Genomic DNA, 13,495 nt, shown 5'->3' on the forward strand with positions numbered 1-13,495 from the left:
CCTCCCACCAAAAAAATATAAGTGTAACAAATTTTTCCCATACTGCCAGGTGCACCGATGCTGCTTTTTCATGCCATGAACACACACCACTATGCAACTACACACACTCAGGCTTTCACGCATATAACACAAGACGGACAGACAAGGGGAATGATTTTTTTTTAGAAAAAAGTACCGTTACTCACCTACAGGATACATGAGAAACCTATTTCCGTCTTGGATCACCATTATCCTCTAACTCGACATCTCGTCCACGGTTTTGTTTGATAGCCCGCTTAATAGCACTCGTTCGCCACGTGTTACCTGTTGTCCTACCACTTCGTGGTACCGCCTCCTAGAAAACAGAAGCGCGAACTCATTGCTAAATTCACATTGCAAGCACATAGCATTTTGAACTTTAGTCTTGCTAAGTTAGCACCTAATTTTCAACCACTAGCTTACATTACAGAGGACCTCAACTACCAAATCATTCCTTTGCACAAAATTTCTACTGTGACGAGTGTCGTAAATTCACAAGCACTTGACGTGGCGCGGCGACGCAGTAGATATCAGTACCACACCACGCAGACACTTCGAAAGATTTGTCAAACTCGCGCGAACATCGATCAAACAGCACTGAACACGTTCTGATTTATCTCCCGATAGTGACAGCGCATAAAAAATCAACACAACGAGTCGAGCACCTTCGCACACGTTCCACCACGAGCGGAATGTTGCAAAACCCTCCTCACTACGAAATTCATTACTGCCTTAGAACCCGACTTGGCTGTATTCCGCTTTACGCGCTACACGGGGAGGTCAAGAACCGTGGAAGAGTCTACCCAGTGCGGCGGGGAAGGGGGGAATGTAAGGAAGGCCAAAGTCTTGAGGCACCAAACCTCGTCGGAGTTCAATGAAACCTTTAGAAGTGCACAGGCCGAAAACTCGTGTGGATGCTTCTTACCTCTGACCGAATTTACATAGCAATCCGTCTGCGCACGTAGTCGGTACAGCAAAGCGCAACGACTCCAGCACGCGTCTTGCGGACGCGAGATCCTAAGTTCGAATCTCGCTGCGGAAAAAAAACTAGTTTACGATTTCCGTCCAATCTGCACGTTCGCACACGACCTGCCTCTGGGAGAAGTAAAGAAACTATTTCCTGCATGATTTTTCAGGACATCCGTTTATTTCTTGATTACGGCACGCTTATCGTAGGGCAATCGGCGTGACTAATTCTGATACGATTCTGACTAATTCAAGTAAATTCCGAGTCAATATTTGGCTTTCGAGGAAGTGTGCATCATTTGCAAATAGGCTTCCTCTACCTGAGGCAGTTAACTTGCGTGTCACACTAAGGGGACTTTGGTTCGAGTTCGGAACCCCCCGCCCCAAAAAAAACTACTACCCTTATGCATTCCAATGGTGTGGGCTGCAGTAAAATACAAACAGGAAGAGGTGATGAAATAGTGTCATGTAAAATAAACTCCGTGGCGAAGGAGTGTAAAACTGTTTCTCGTTGGGTGACGCGTGGACAGCGCATCGACTCCCATCGCCACTGTTTTCTGGTTTTCGAGACCGGAGCCCGCTACTTGTCTTCAAGCGTCTCAACGTTTGTCCTCACGACGCAGTCAACATCGATATATTTTTTAGCTCCCACCAGGAATCCGACACGGGACCAGTGACCCCCAATTAGTTCATGTATTTCAACATCAAATCTTCGAGTAACCTAAAGACAGAAGAGGGGCGTTCAATCTTTTTTGACATTTTTCTTGCTTTCCTCAGGCAGACTTTTCATGGGAGATGACAGTGTTTTAACAGATATTTTTAGCTTTTTAGGAAGAGCTCTTTCACTGCCTGTGAAGAAGTTGTCAGTTTATTCTTGTCTTGTGCAGGTCCCTTTACAACTTTGCACTTTTAAACTTTCTCAAAAGCTTCTTAGGAAGTTGTCAGTTTATTCTTGGCTTGTGCAGGCAACCTTGCACTTTTAAACTTTCTCAAAGGCTTCTTAGGAAGTTGTCAGTTTATTCTTGTCTTGTGCAGGTTCCTTTACATCCTTGCACTTTTAAACTTTCTGAAGGGCGTCTTAGGAAGTTGTCAGTTTAGTCTTGTCTTGTGCAGGTCCCTTTACAACCTTGCACTTTTAAACTTTCTCAAAGGCTTCTTAGGAAATTCAGTTTATTCTTGTCTTGTGCAGGTCCCTTTACAACCTTGCACTTTTAAACTTTCTCAAAGGCTTCTTAGGAAGTTGTCAGTTTATTCTTGTCTTGTGCAGGTTCCCCTTACAACCTTGCACTTTTAAACTTTCTGAAGGGCTTCTTAGGAAGTTGTCAGTTTATTCTTGACTTGTGCAGGTCCCATTACAAACTTGCACTTTTAAACTTTCTCAAGGACTACTTACATCCTTTGTTCTAAACCTTTACATAAATTTAGATAGGAGAGATATTTCCACGTACACGTTGAAGAGTGCCAAATGGTCATATGTGCCGACGCACCCAAGAATTTTAATTCAAATCAATCAATAACTATAACAGCAATTCCGGCTAATGAACATCCTATTGTGTCTTCAGACATTAAGGAAACATTGTCCAATTGTTTCCTACTAAAATGAGGTAACATTTACTGAAAAATGTTTACGTTCCACACTTCAGAACTGCTAGCCTGACAAAAATCGCCAAGTAACAGCTTCTACAGTAGCACCTCTCCAGGCATACAGCCAGGAAGGGGTGCGAAAACCCGTAACGTCAATGGCAGTTTATTCATCAACTGAAGTTGTTCCGGCCAAGAACGATGAAACTGGTTTAGTCGTTCTTCCTTGCTTTTGGCGCTTTCGATCTTATCTGCAAGTACAAGAAAGGAGGTCGCAATTCAAACCAAGATTCTCTTTCTCATCGATGGTGTCAATGGCGTACGTAGAGGTGGGGTTAATTTCTCGGAGAACACGTTATGAAATTCCGCTTAGCGTACAGACAACAACAGTGGATTATTCACGAGCAAGGGAGTACAATCTAGTATTGAACAACCGTTCCGGTTTTGATACTGTTACGTCCAGTGCTCCAATCGAACCCTGGCCGACTTCCCGCTACTTATTTTTAGCAATTTCTTTTTAATACCAAATGGCAAATAGATAAACATTTAACATGCAGCGAGACTTCAATGAACTGTATAAATTTTATGGAAAATGTTTGTCCTTATGTATATTTTTAGTTTGATTAGTTATCTTAGCTAACTCAAAACAAGTTTCTCAAAAAAAACTTTTCTTAAATGATCCAGGTGTGTAAACCGTCAACATTAAAAAAATTGACATCATAACTCGGTAACAATATATCCTCAAAGAAATGTGCAGTTGTGAGCTTTATTGCCGGTAGCTCAAAGTAACACAGGTAGGGATGGCGAGAGAGTAATGTATGTGCTCGAAACGTTGGACGCTAACATCGACTTAACCTGCCTGATAACCCGAGAACACTTGTTCGAAGGGGGAGAAGTATTTTTTTCCACTGTATATGTATGTGTGCATATATATACATGTACATGTATAATGATCTTCAGGTAAAATCAGTTTAGAACTAACTGGAACAAACTAATGTTTACTTACTAGAACAATATGACGTTGTTGAAGGTAATAAGTAGGGAGCGGAAGTTGATGACCTAAAAAATATAGGTATATGACCTATAAAATGTCCTAAAAAAATGGGGAAAATGAAGTAAAAAATGAACATTAAATTTGTTAGTTTCAGGTTAAAAATTGAAATGGAAATTAAACAAAATGCAATCTTGCTTTAAAAAAAAAAGCACATGCACATTCAATTAAAATATGCAACGAGGATTTCCAATGGAAACAACAGAATAATTTTAAAACAACTTAATGAAAAAGCTCGTAAATTGCAATCCTGCGAGATATATATAGGCCTATGTTCACCTTGGTGAAAAGACTCAAGAATATTACCAAAATGAAAGAAGTGACAAAATATGACGAAACAATACACCGAATATTGCGAAAAATGACGGGAAAATGCCGAAAATCGGGGGAAATGACCTACAACCTGAAAATTGGCAAAAATGCAAACAAATGCACTTTAAAATTACCTTTTTTGGGTTCTAGACTAAGTGTAATATTGTGTATTTTAAATGGACAACGTGTCAGAAAAAAGATGACATTTCATCAACTTCCGCTCCCTAGTAATACGAGAAGTTGTACACTGAGAAGGGCATCATTAGAAACTAATGGGACTAGGACAAGATGTTGTACAGGCACGGCCAGTTGTGGGTTGTAACGATACCATTAAACGTCAAAAGGGCTGTTACCACCCAGAAGTGTACAAACCCAGACTGTACCAACTAAAATTTTCTTCCTGATGTGGCTAAGAATTCACTGACAGCCTCTGTTCTGAACTTTGGTACGATATGCAATTGGCTAAAGAAAACGGATTTGTCCTGAGACTCGTTTAGCACAGGTGCTTATCCCATATCTTACAATACGCACGATAAAGTTCCAAATTAACTGTACTGCTAACATCAAATATATTTTGATTCTGAACACTAATTTAATTAGCAAACAACTGACTCATCATAAGATCAGAAAAAGATGAAAGATACGGATCAGCATGTGTCATCAACACAGAAAGCATTGATATTTTTAAAATTAACCCAAAAATCGTTTCAGCACCTTCTTAGCCATAAATCAAAACGCAAGGAAGCCTTACTTGGTCAAAATACTAAAATAATTTGGTACAGGTGGACAATCTATTTGTGTCGCCTACAGAAATTATTTGTGAAAAGCCCCTATTTTCTGCTACATATATTTACATCAAAATTATTGTAAAAGTAACAACCGAGATACCAAAATGTAACACATTCCATTACATTTTCCCTCTAATTCACAGTTCAACGTTCACAAAATTAATTAACAACAGAGACTCGATTAAACGCGTATTTGCAACGAATTTCAAATCCATTAGCAGCAGCTACGGAAACAAAGCATGCCTGAAAATGTTTAGATTCATCACACGTCGATGATTTGGTTTATTTTACTTCGCTTTTCTGCTACTTTTGGTTAGTGGCGAAGATGAGTATGAGTGATATGATGAAATTGATGAAGGGACACTCAGAAAGAACATCCATGCCCATGCCGGAATTCGAACCGGAACCCCTAGCGCGCTGTGCTAAGCACTCCTTCACGGAGGTCGGCTCTGAACGTTCAAGTCGCAAACAACATGGCCAGGGTTCACGTTCGGAAGGATTATGCTACAAAAATTAACGAGACATGATGAAAATGTGAATTCCAGTGTTTTAACACGCTCTGTTAATCTACGTTCTGCAACTTAGAAAATATCATGCCATTGCCGAGGTGACGTGCCATATCTTTCAGCACGAACTTCACGTCAACTGTTACGAAGTACTCCTTTAAATCATAAAACGTCCGAAAACTCATTATTGAGTACAATAGAATATTTACATTGATGTTGGTAAAGTCACAGCTAAAGATTTGCGATTTATAAACGTAATACGTCGAATGCAGTATTTACATCTTGTAACGATCGTTCTGTTTTTAAAACATTAAGGTCTTGCATTGTTAAAGGTGTCCATAATATCTATCCTAGCCGATTTGAAGAAAGAAAGAAAGAAATGAAGGAATAAGGATCATGGGTGTAACTTGTGGCGTAACTTCGAGAGGGCAGAATCAAACTTGGCATCTAACTTTTGGAGGGCAGAATCGAACTGGGGCCATAACTTGAGACGGCCAGAATGGAAATTTGCATCTAATTTTTGGAAGGCAGAATCTAAATTGGCACTTAACTTTTGGAGGGCAGAATCGAACTGGGCACCTAAACTTTTGTAGGGCAGAATCAAAAACTTGGCGCCCTAACTTTTGGAGAGGCAGAATCAAACTTGGCGCCAGACTTTGGGAGAGGCAGAATCGAACTTGGTGCCAGACTTTGGGAGAGGCAGGAACTTGGTGCCAGACTTTGGGAGAGGCAGAATCGAACTTGGTGCCAGACTTTGGGAGAGGCAGAATCGAACTTGGCGCCAGACTTTGGGAGAGGCAGAATCAAAAAGTTTCAATCGTATAACAATTGCGTCCAGGACTATTTTACTAAATAACTTACATCTGAGAAATAACTTTAAAAAAAACAAAAAAACATATTTCTTTGTTCCTCAGGTAGCAGGTTATCAAATATTTTTAAACTTGAAACTTTTGGGGGGCAGGTGGCCCCGTTATACGTTACGCCTATGTAATACTTGTTTTAAGTCTCCATTGTAAAAACCCTATCATTGGGTTTGAATTCTGAGTAAGCCTTCTATGATTGCTCATTCATAGCTATATTTGCCAATCGCAAACTTTGCAAAGGTAGATAAAGCGAAAAACATACCCAAAAAGAATTAAATATTTTGTGCGGTTTCGAATTTGATTCACAGCATGTTATGGCAATCGCTAAATACCCCCCAGATGAGGCTCAGACGCGTTTATCATACCTGCCAATACCCACGCATTATTTCCCTGTGAAATCACACCTGGATTTAGAACAGATTGTGGAGTATTATTCAGCATTTACGACGGAAAAAATCCCTTATCAGAAACAATCAAGTTTGAGTTGTTTGAGTTTAATGACAATTTGATGACGCAACTGAACAATTTCTTGGAAATAGCGGAAGCGCAAGGACAAAAAGTGCATAATTCATTATCTATGTATATAGGAGACTGTCTACTTGAAACGTACAGCAAGGAAAGACTCTTACTGTGTATGAAATACTGGGTGTTTCATAAATACTTGAGGGGTTACGAATATTTTCTGCAAGTAAAGTATTGAAACCAGTCCAGAAGGAACGAGGAACTCGGACAGCTTTTTTTTCTTAACACCTACAAATGTTCAATGTGCACACCACGGGTGACACAGCACGCATCGATGCGATAGACTAGTTCTTGCCACGCGGCGCCTGTGAGACAAATTCCCTGTCTTTGATGAAACCCCACAAAAAGCAGTCACAGAGTGTAAGGTTCCGTGATCTTGAGGACCAAAACATTGCACAAAACACTGATATGGGTGATTTCAGTGTCTCCTAGCGGAGGGATATGAACTTATCCGCTTAACAAAACGCACACCCAAAAACTGTTTGCGTTCATCGATCGTTCTGGACTGGTTTCATTATCGTAAGTTCAATAGTTTACTTGCAATAATTTTTCGTAACTCCATTACTTATGAAACACCCGGTAAACAAAATGAAAATGCGTCTATATAATTACGCGTACAGTACAAGATTTGGAAAAAAAAAATCGCAGCCACACACTAAGCTGCTATATAAATAAGTCAGCCTAACCGATTAATATGACCGTTATTTTATAACAAATACTATCGTTATGATAGTGTGCAATATTCTGAAGTACAAATAAGTGTACACTTTTATTAACCTTTGAACAACAATCATGAAGGTCGATAGATTGAAAAATTAACGATTTATGTTAAGTGCTTAAACGAGGAGGACATCCATTAAACAAAGAAGACCCCAGTACCGATACACTGCTACGTAAACATAATTAAAAAAGGGTGCTCTTTCAGTGCGAAGTCACTTCTAAAACAGATGTCTTAAGAGTCTGAATCCCTGTGTGAGAGTACATTATATTTTAAGTTTGTATAACCAAATGCTCATTCCCTTCTCTCTAGCTGACAGAAATAAGAGACCTACTTAATAGTGGCAAATGATCCCAGATATAGTGGAACCACACGCAAAAGAACCTGCGCCGACCCGCGACTCCTGTGCATCATACTCCCGCGTGGAGGGAAGGGGTAGAGTGGAACAGGCTTAAGGGGAAGGTGAGTGAAGCTTCTTTTGTCTGTAGTAGCTCTATAACTATACTCTATCCCGGGGATTTATGGAGCAAGGCCAAGTATTTAAGGGGGGGCGAAACGAAGCAGTACACGGTTAGTTTTGTAAACAATCGCTGTCTTTGAAATTCTATAAATAAAAAAAAACTGGTGGCACTTTCTTTTCTCACGACGATAAAAAATAGAAGGCACAGTCGAAAAACATTTTTGGTTAGCACAGATTAGCGCATAATTGAATAAGCTAAATTTTCATGTACCACGTTTATACGTAGGTCTACTGGTTATATTTTAATTGGGAGTCCAAACTCGAGTATCTATAATTTTTAATCCGGAAGTAGAACTGCTGTCGTTTCTCCTCCTTCCACGCAGATCAGTTCCCTCGAACGTGTTCATTGGTCGAGCCCTCTCGAATTACTACTTCCGCAACTTGCTTTCGTTCGCTTGCTCCAGAAATTTCCGGGACAGACTATACCTGTTGCGCAGATATCTATATGTTTTAATAATTAATATATTTCACATGAAACGGAGAGACCAATATGATTCTTGTAGATTATCTCAAAACTTGGTGCTCACAAAAAAGGACTGTATTCTATTTATACAGCACACAACCTTGTTTTTTCAACGAAATGGGGACATCAAAGGATTATTCATTATTTTAACATTTGCTTTCATTCAGTAATCGTTATTTTGCTCACAAAATCTTTACTAGACCATCTTCATGAGATCAGGATTAAAAAGCGACAGATTAACGAAACCGATGCGGTGAGGAAGTTGATAACAATCTCAACAGCGCTTATTATCTACCACGCAGGATGAATGAGGGAAACTTTCTAATTCTCAAATTATATATATATTGCATCATTTCTATACAAGACGGCAACAGAATCACGTCACAATGTGCATTCTTACTCAAAATTGCAAGTAACGTGAGAAGTAGGGCAAGGCTAAGTTGAAGAGTGGATTCAAAGAAATGATCCCACAGAACTTGAAGCCACAACCAGTGGCATACATACATTAAACCTTCGACAAGCAATAACAATGGTTTATACCGGTCACCTTCAAACGGATCTATATACCGGCACGAACAGTGAGATTTTACAGCAGCCCATGATGACCACTTAAATTTAAGATATGGCAGAAACTAGAAATTAGTATGTCGAACACCGTACGCAAGCATATACGTGTGTACGGGGGGCAGTTCCCTTCCTATTACTCTCACTTAGAAATTTTGTGTAGATAAATCTTATTACCTTTATTAAACACTATTATTGTCTAAAAAATAAAGTATTTTCAAGCAACTACGCCGGGTTTATTTTACTTCGCTTTTCTGCCACTTTCTGCTAATCGCGAAGATGAGGATGAATGATATGATGAAATTGATGAAGTGACACACACACAAGGAACAGCCATGCCCAGGCCGAGATTCGAACCTGGGAACCCTGGCGTCGTAGCGCGGTGTGCTAACCACTCTGCCACGGTATTTCCTATGTAATTTGACTATCTCGCTCCATTCTGCAGCAAATTACTTCTTATTAAGACTCGAATATTTTATTCGTTAGCCTAGTTCCGTTACACCCATGTGGTCGCAGAATAAATTGGTCACACATTGGAAATGAATCATAAATTATGTGAATCTGCTGTACGAAATCATGTTATATGTAAATTAGTTTGAACCACAGAGAAGGGGAATAAAAGGGGATAAAGGGAACATAGAACTGTTGTGCCACGAAAGCTGCAATTCTTCTAATACAGTGATTTTCGGTGGGTCCGGACACACAGTATATACGACCCTGTTTAGTACCCATCAATACAATAAAACAGTGAGACGGAATGACGTTTATCTTTCTCCGACTGAACTTTAATCAAGGCTTTTGTCCCTCTTATACCGCGTTTGTTACAACCTGTCCCGGTTGCCGCGCTAGCTGATCGCTGGCTTTTCTCCGTGCTGGGGAAAGTCAAAGCCAGGCAGCCAATTAAAATACGCAACGTCTCAACAGCGTCTACGTAAGCGTCTCTCTTCTGGCTTCCATTCGCTCCTCGCTGCCCAGCAGACGAATTTTTCCTCGTTTCTCATTGGCACCGAAACTGTCGAGCGATCGCTAGCGCGGGAAACGGGACAGGTTCTAACAAACGCGGTATAATCAGAGGGTCTGCGCACGTCTATGATTCTAAGATACAACGAAAAATCTACTTGCAAAGTTAAAGCAGCACACGAAAGGTTAGCATAGATCAGAATCAGGGAACGGAAAACATTTAACCATACATTCGATTCAGTCTATCTATTACATATCAACCTACGTTTAAGTTCGCCATTCACCAGAGAAGGCCTGAGAGACAAGAATTTGGAAACTGATTGATAATTACTATCTTTGAAATGGTATTTGATGAGTCAAAGGTAGAATCGCAGGAAATCCAAGACTGATCACCCCCAGGAAGTCTCTTATCTGACGTGTACTACTTCTGCTGGTATAATCAAATATTAGATCGAGTGCCTAAACGTTCCAAGTCATTTTGCTGAATGGAATTTGGACTGCCAGATTTGATAGTAAATGTTGAATTTCATTAGATCCCTCTTGAGCCTTCAATTCTACTCTCTTCCTTGAAATAAAAAAGATCTAAATTAATTCTTGACGCTCTCCTGGCGGTGAATATTGAAGAGGTTTTCTCGGGCAGTCAGCAAGGTGATTTCTGGAAAGGCTTCCGAGCTTTCGAGAGCTAACGTCACTCTCATCGTCAGGGAATGAATCACCTGGCTGATTGCCCGAGAAAACCTCTTCAATCAATCTAAATTAATGTAATAATTAGGGCTGGAAAGTTGATGAAAAATCCCTTTTCTGTGCCATGAAGACAATGCTAAACCTGACTTTTCGTGAACTTTACATTCGTTTGCTAGCATAACTTATATAATTTAGGAAGTACGCCATTAATCGGAAATATGGTCAATTCAAAAGCACAGTATTGTTTTTAACAAACTTTTTCGCAATGGAATAAATAATTAATTGTGGTAAATTTATTTTGCCTCCAGCAAACCTAAAATACTTGCAGGCCACTATTATCGCTTTAATATGTGGTTTTAAAATAAAATTAATCTCAAGAACGCGAAAGAACTGTATATTGAGATGCCGGCCGACTACTGTATCGTGCAAAGAACACTCTGAAAGGTGAATGACGCACAGAAAAACCTTGCGATGTATATTATGTAACCCCGAGTAAAAATAAATAAAACTACATTAGCACGTTATCTTTTCCCCTGCGCTTCGGTAGTTTAAACCACCAAAAACAACGGGGCTTATCGGATTATTCAGCTACTCTTTTGTAATTTGTGAAAAAAATTAAGCTTTCATTGCAAGAGCGAAAATTATTTTTAGGTAATTTTTAAAAATAATTTTAGTAATTTTATAGATCATTTTTTGAGATTTTTTAGGTCATCAACTTCTTAGCCCTAGTAAAGGCGGCCGGAGCGTGGTGCTGATCACATCACCTCCAAAATGAGCTCGACCGATAGAATGTGTGGGGTCCTATCACCCACATATGCCGCATGGTATGGTGCAAAGTGCACGGGGAATTTTATGTACCTTTACATTGTGCTTTTAATTATAGAATCAAATCATGAAGTGAAAATATTATTTTATTTCAAACAATGTAAATGTAAATTCGCTGCTGTTAAAATTCAATGTAAACGAAAGATAATTGTGATAAAGAACGTTATTGGATATAAGAAATTAACACTTGAATAGGCAAGGTAATCGCTTGATATTGAACACACCCAGTTCTGTAATTAAATACGAGGTTTATTTTTTAATTAGGGGCACTTTTGCGCTCACGTTGGCAACACTGCGTGCTTGGCGTTTTGCGCATGTGCGTTAGTTACCGACATGCCTTGCACGTTGTGAAACTCTTGGTGTGGTTGTGGTGGACAATTGAAGTGGTGCAGGTGATTGAAAATCCCGCCGAGTGTGAGATAGAATCAGTGATCAGGTTTTCGACAGCAAAAAATGTGAAACCGGCAGACATTTATCGCCAGTTACGCGAGGTGTATGGTGAGCATGTCATTGTTGAAGGCAAGGTGCGTTAGTGGGTACGTCTGTTGCACGAATGTTCATGACGAACCACGTTGAGGACGCCCCTCCATCATAACGGACTCATTGCTGCACGATGCTGAGAGGGCGATACGAGCCAACCTACGTTTGACAGTGTCAACGCTGTCCGATTTGTTTCCACAAGTTTCAGGTTCTGTACTGTACACGAGTTTAGTGAAAAATGTGAAGTTCAGAAAGCTGTGTGCTCTCGGTGGGTGCCCAAAATGGCCACAGAGGAACACAAGAGTAAGCGAATGGCAAGTGCATGGTATTTTTTGACACGGTACCAAAGTGAAGGTGATGAACTGTTGAGCCATATCGTCACTGGAGACGAGTCATTCGTGTCCCTCTACACCCCCGAAACAAAACAACAATCCAAGGAATTGCAGCACACATCATCCCCCACAAAGGTGAAGTTCAAGCAAGCGACCTCCACCAAGAAACTCATGCACACCGTCTTCTGGGACAGAATCGGGGTGCTTCTGATTGAGTTTCTGCCGAATGGACAAACAGTTAATGCAGCCGTGTATTGCAACACTCTCAAGAAACTTCGCCGAGCAATACAGAATAAACGACGAGGAATGCTGTCTTCCGGTATCATGTTGCTGCACGACAATGCACGGCCACACAGTCGTTCATTGACTCATTTGGCTGGGACCGGATGGACCACCCTCCATACAGTTCGGATCTCGCCCCTAGCGATTATCACCTATTCCTCCACCTGAAGACTTTCCTTGCTGGGAAGCGATTCAACAGCGCCGATGAAGCCAAACAGGCCGTGACGGATTCGCTATCTGACCTCGCGGCAGATTTCTTTGAGGAGGGTCTAGAAAAGCTCATCTACCCCTACGACAAGTGTCTCAACAACTATGGAAACTATGTTGAAAAGTAGCTGAATGTACATATGAACAGCCACAAAGGTAATGAAATTTCATCATTTGCACGTTTTCGTTTTATTTCAAAACGGCCCCCAATTAAAAATAATAAACCTCGTATAATGAACGTCGCAGAAACGGCATATTGGACATGACAAGAAACAATAATTTAGAAACTGTCACTAGCCTCCTGAATTCTTCATTTCAAGTTTTAACGTGTTCTGGTAATTGCTCTTAGGTAATACGAAATATGTAAATTATTTACTAATTGCAATAATCTGATTCTTTCAAACCTATGAGCATTTTTGGTTACAGGCCCTGCGTATTCGGTACGCCCCAGGCTCCATAGCCACCTAGGGCGGCCCTGTGAACGAGATTCACAACTCGAAACGAGAACCTCTGTAAGTCTCGGTTCACACCATTCCTATTTCAGATCAGGAAAAATGATATATTTTTAAAGTGTACAATAATAGAACAGGGGTAGAAAAATACAGGTCGCCATTGCGCCTAAAAAAATTTCACCTGGCGACTGAATTTTTACATTAATTTCTAGATTTTTTCTTTTTAATATTTCGAATTCAGTTACAGAAATTTACATGACTTTTTTTTAAAATACCGAATAAGGGGTGTGTTTTTTATGTTTGTGTTTCCTGTATCATTAAATCAGAGCAATAAATATGCCGTATCAATTTTTATGGTCGAGACGGTCATATATTAGAATGTATTGCCTAGTTATTCATGC

The 13,495-nt window shown here is 40.1% G+C and overlaps 1 protein-coding gene across 7 annotated transcripts in view; it reads right to left on the reverse strand.

Annotated features, from left to right (window-relative positions):
• Positions 1-13,495, reverse strand: part of LOC145996132 (eukaryotic translation initiation factor 4 gamma 3-like) — a 198,690-nt gene that overhangs the window by 136,585 nt on the left and 48,610 nt on the right. Inside the window, exon 2 of one of the 7 annotated variants that reach the window (XM_083132443.1) lies at positions 186-334. The exons of 4 other annotated variants lie outside the window; for them this stretch is intronic. In XM_083132443.1, the coding sequence (XP_082988569.1) occupies positions 186-228 (43 nt within the window). In that variant the 5' untranslated portion in view covers positions 229-334. Of the gene's footprint in view, positions 1-185; positions 752-13,495 lie in introns of those variants that run through there. 2 more of the 7 variants (XM_083132442.1, XM_083132445.1) reach the window with 2 other exon arrangements.

Source organism: Lepisma saccharinum, chromosome 12 (genome assembly GCF_977018435.1).
Source record: "Lepisma saccharinum chromosome 12, izLepSacc3.1, whole genome shotgun sequence".
Classification (NCBI taxonomy): domain Eukaryota; kingdom Metazoa; phylum Arthropoda; class Insecta; order Zygentoma; family Lepismatidae; genus Lepisma; species Lepisma saccharinum.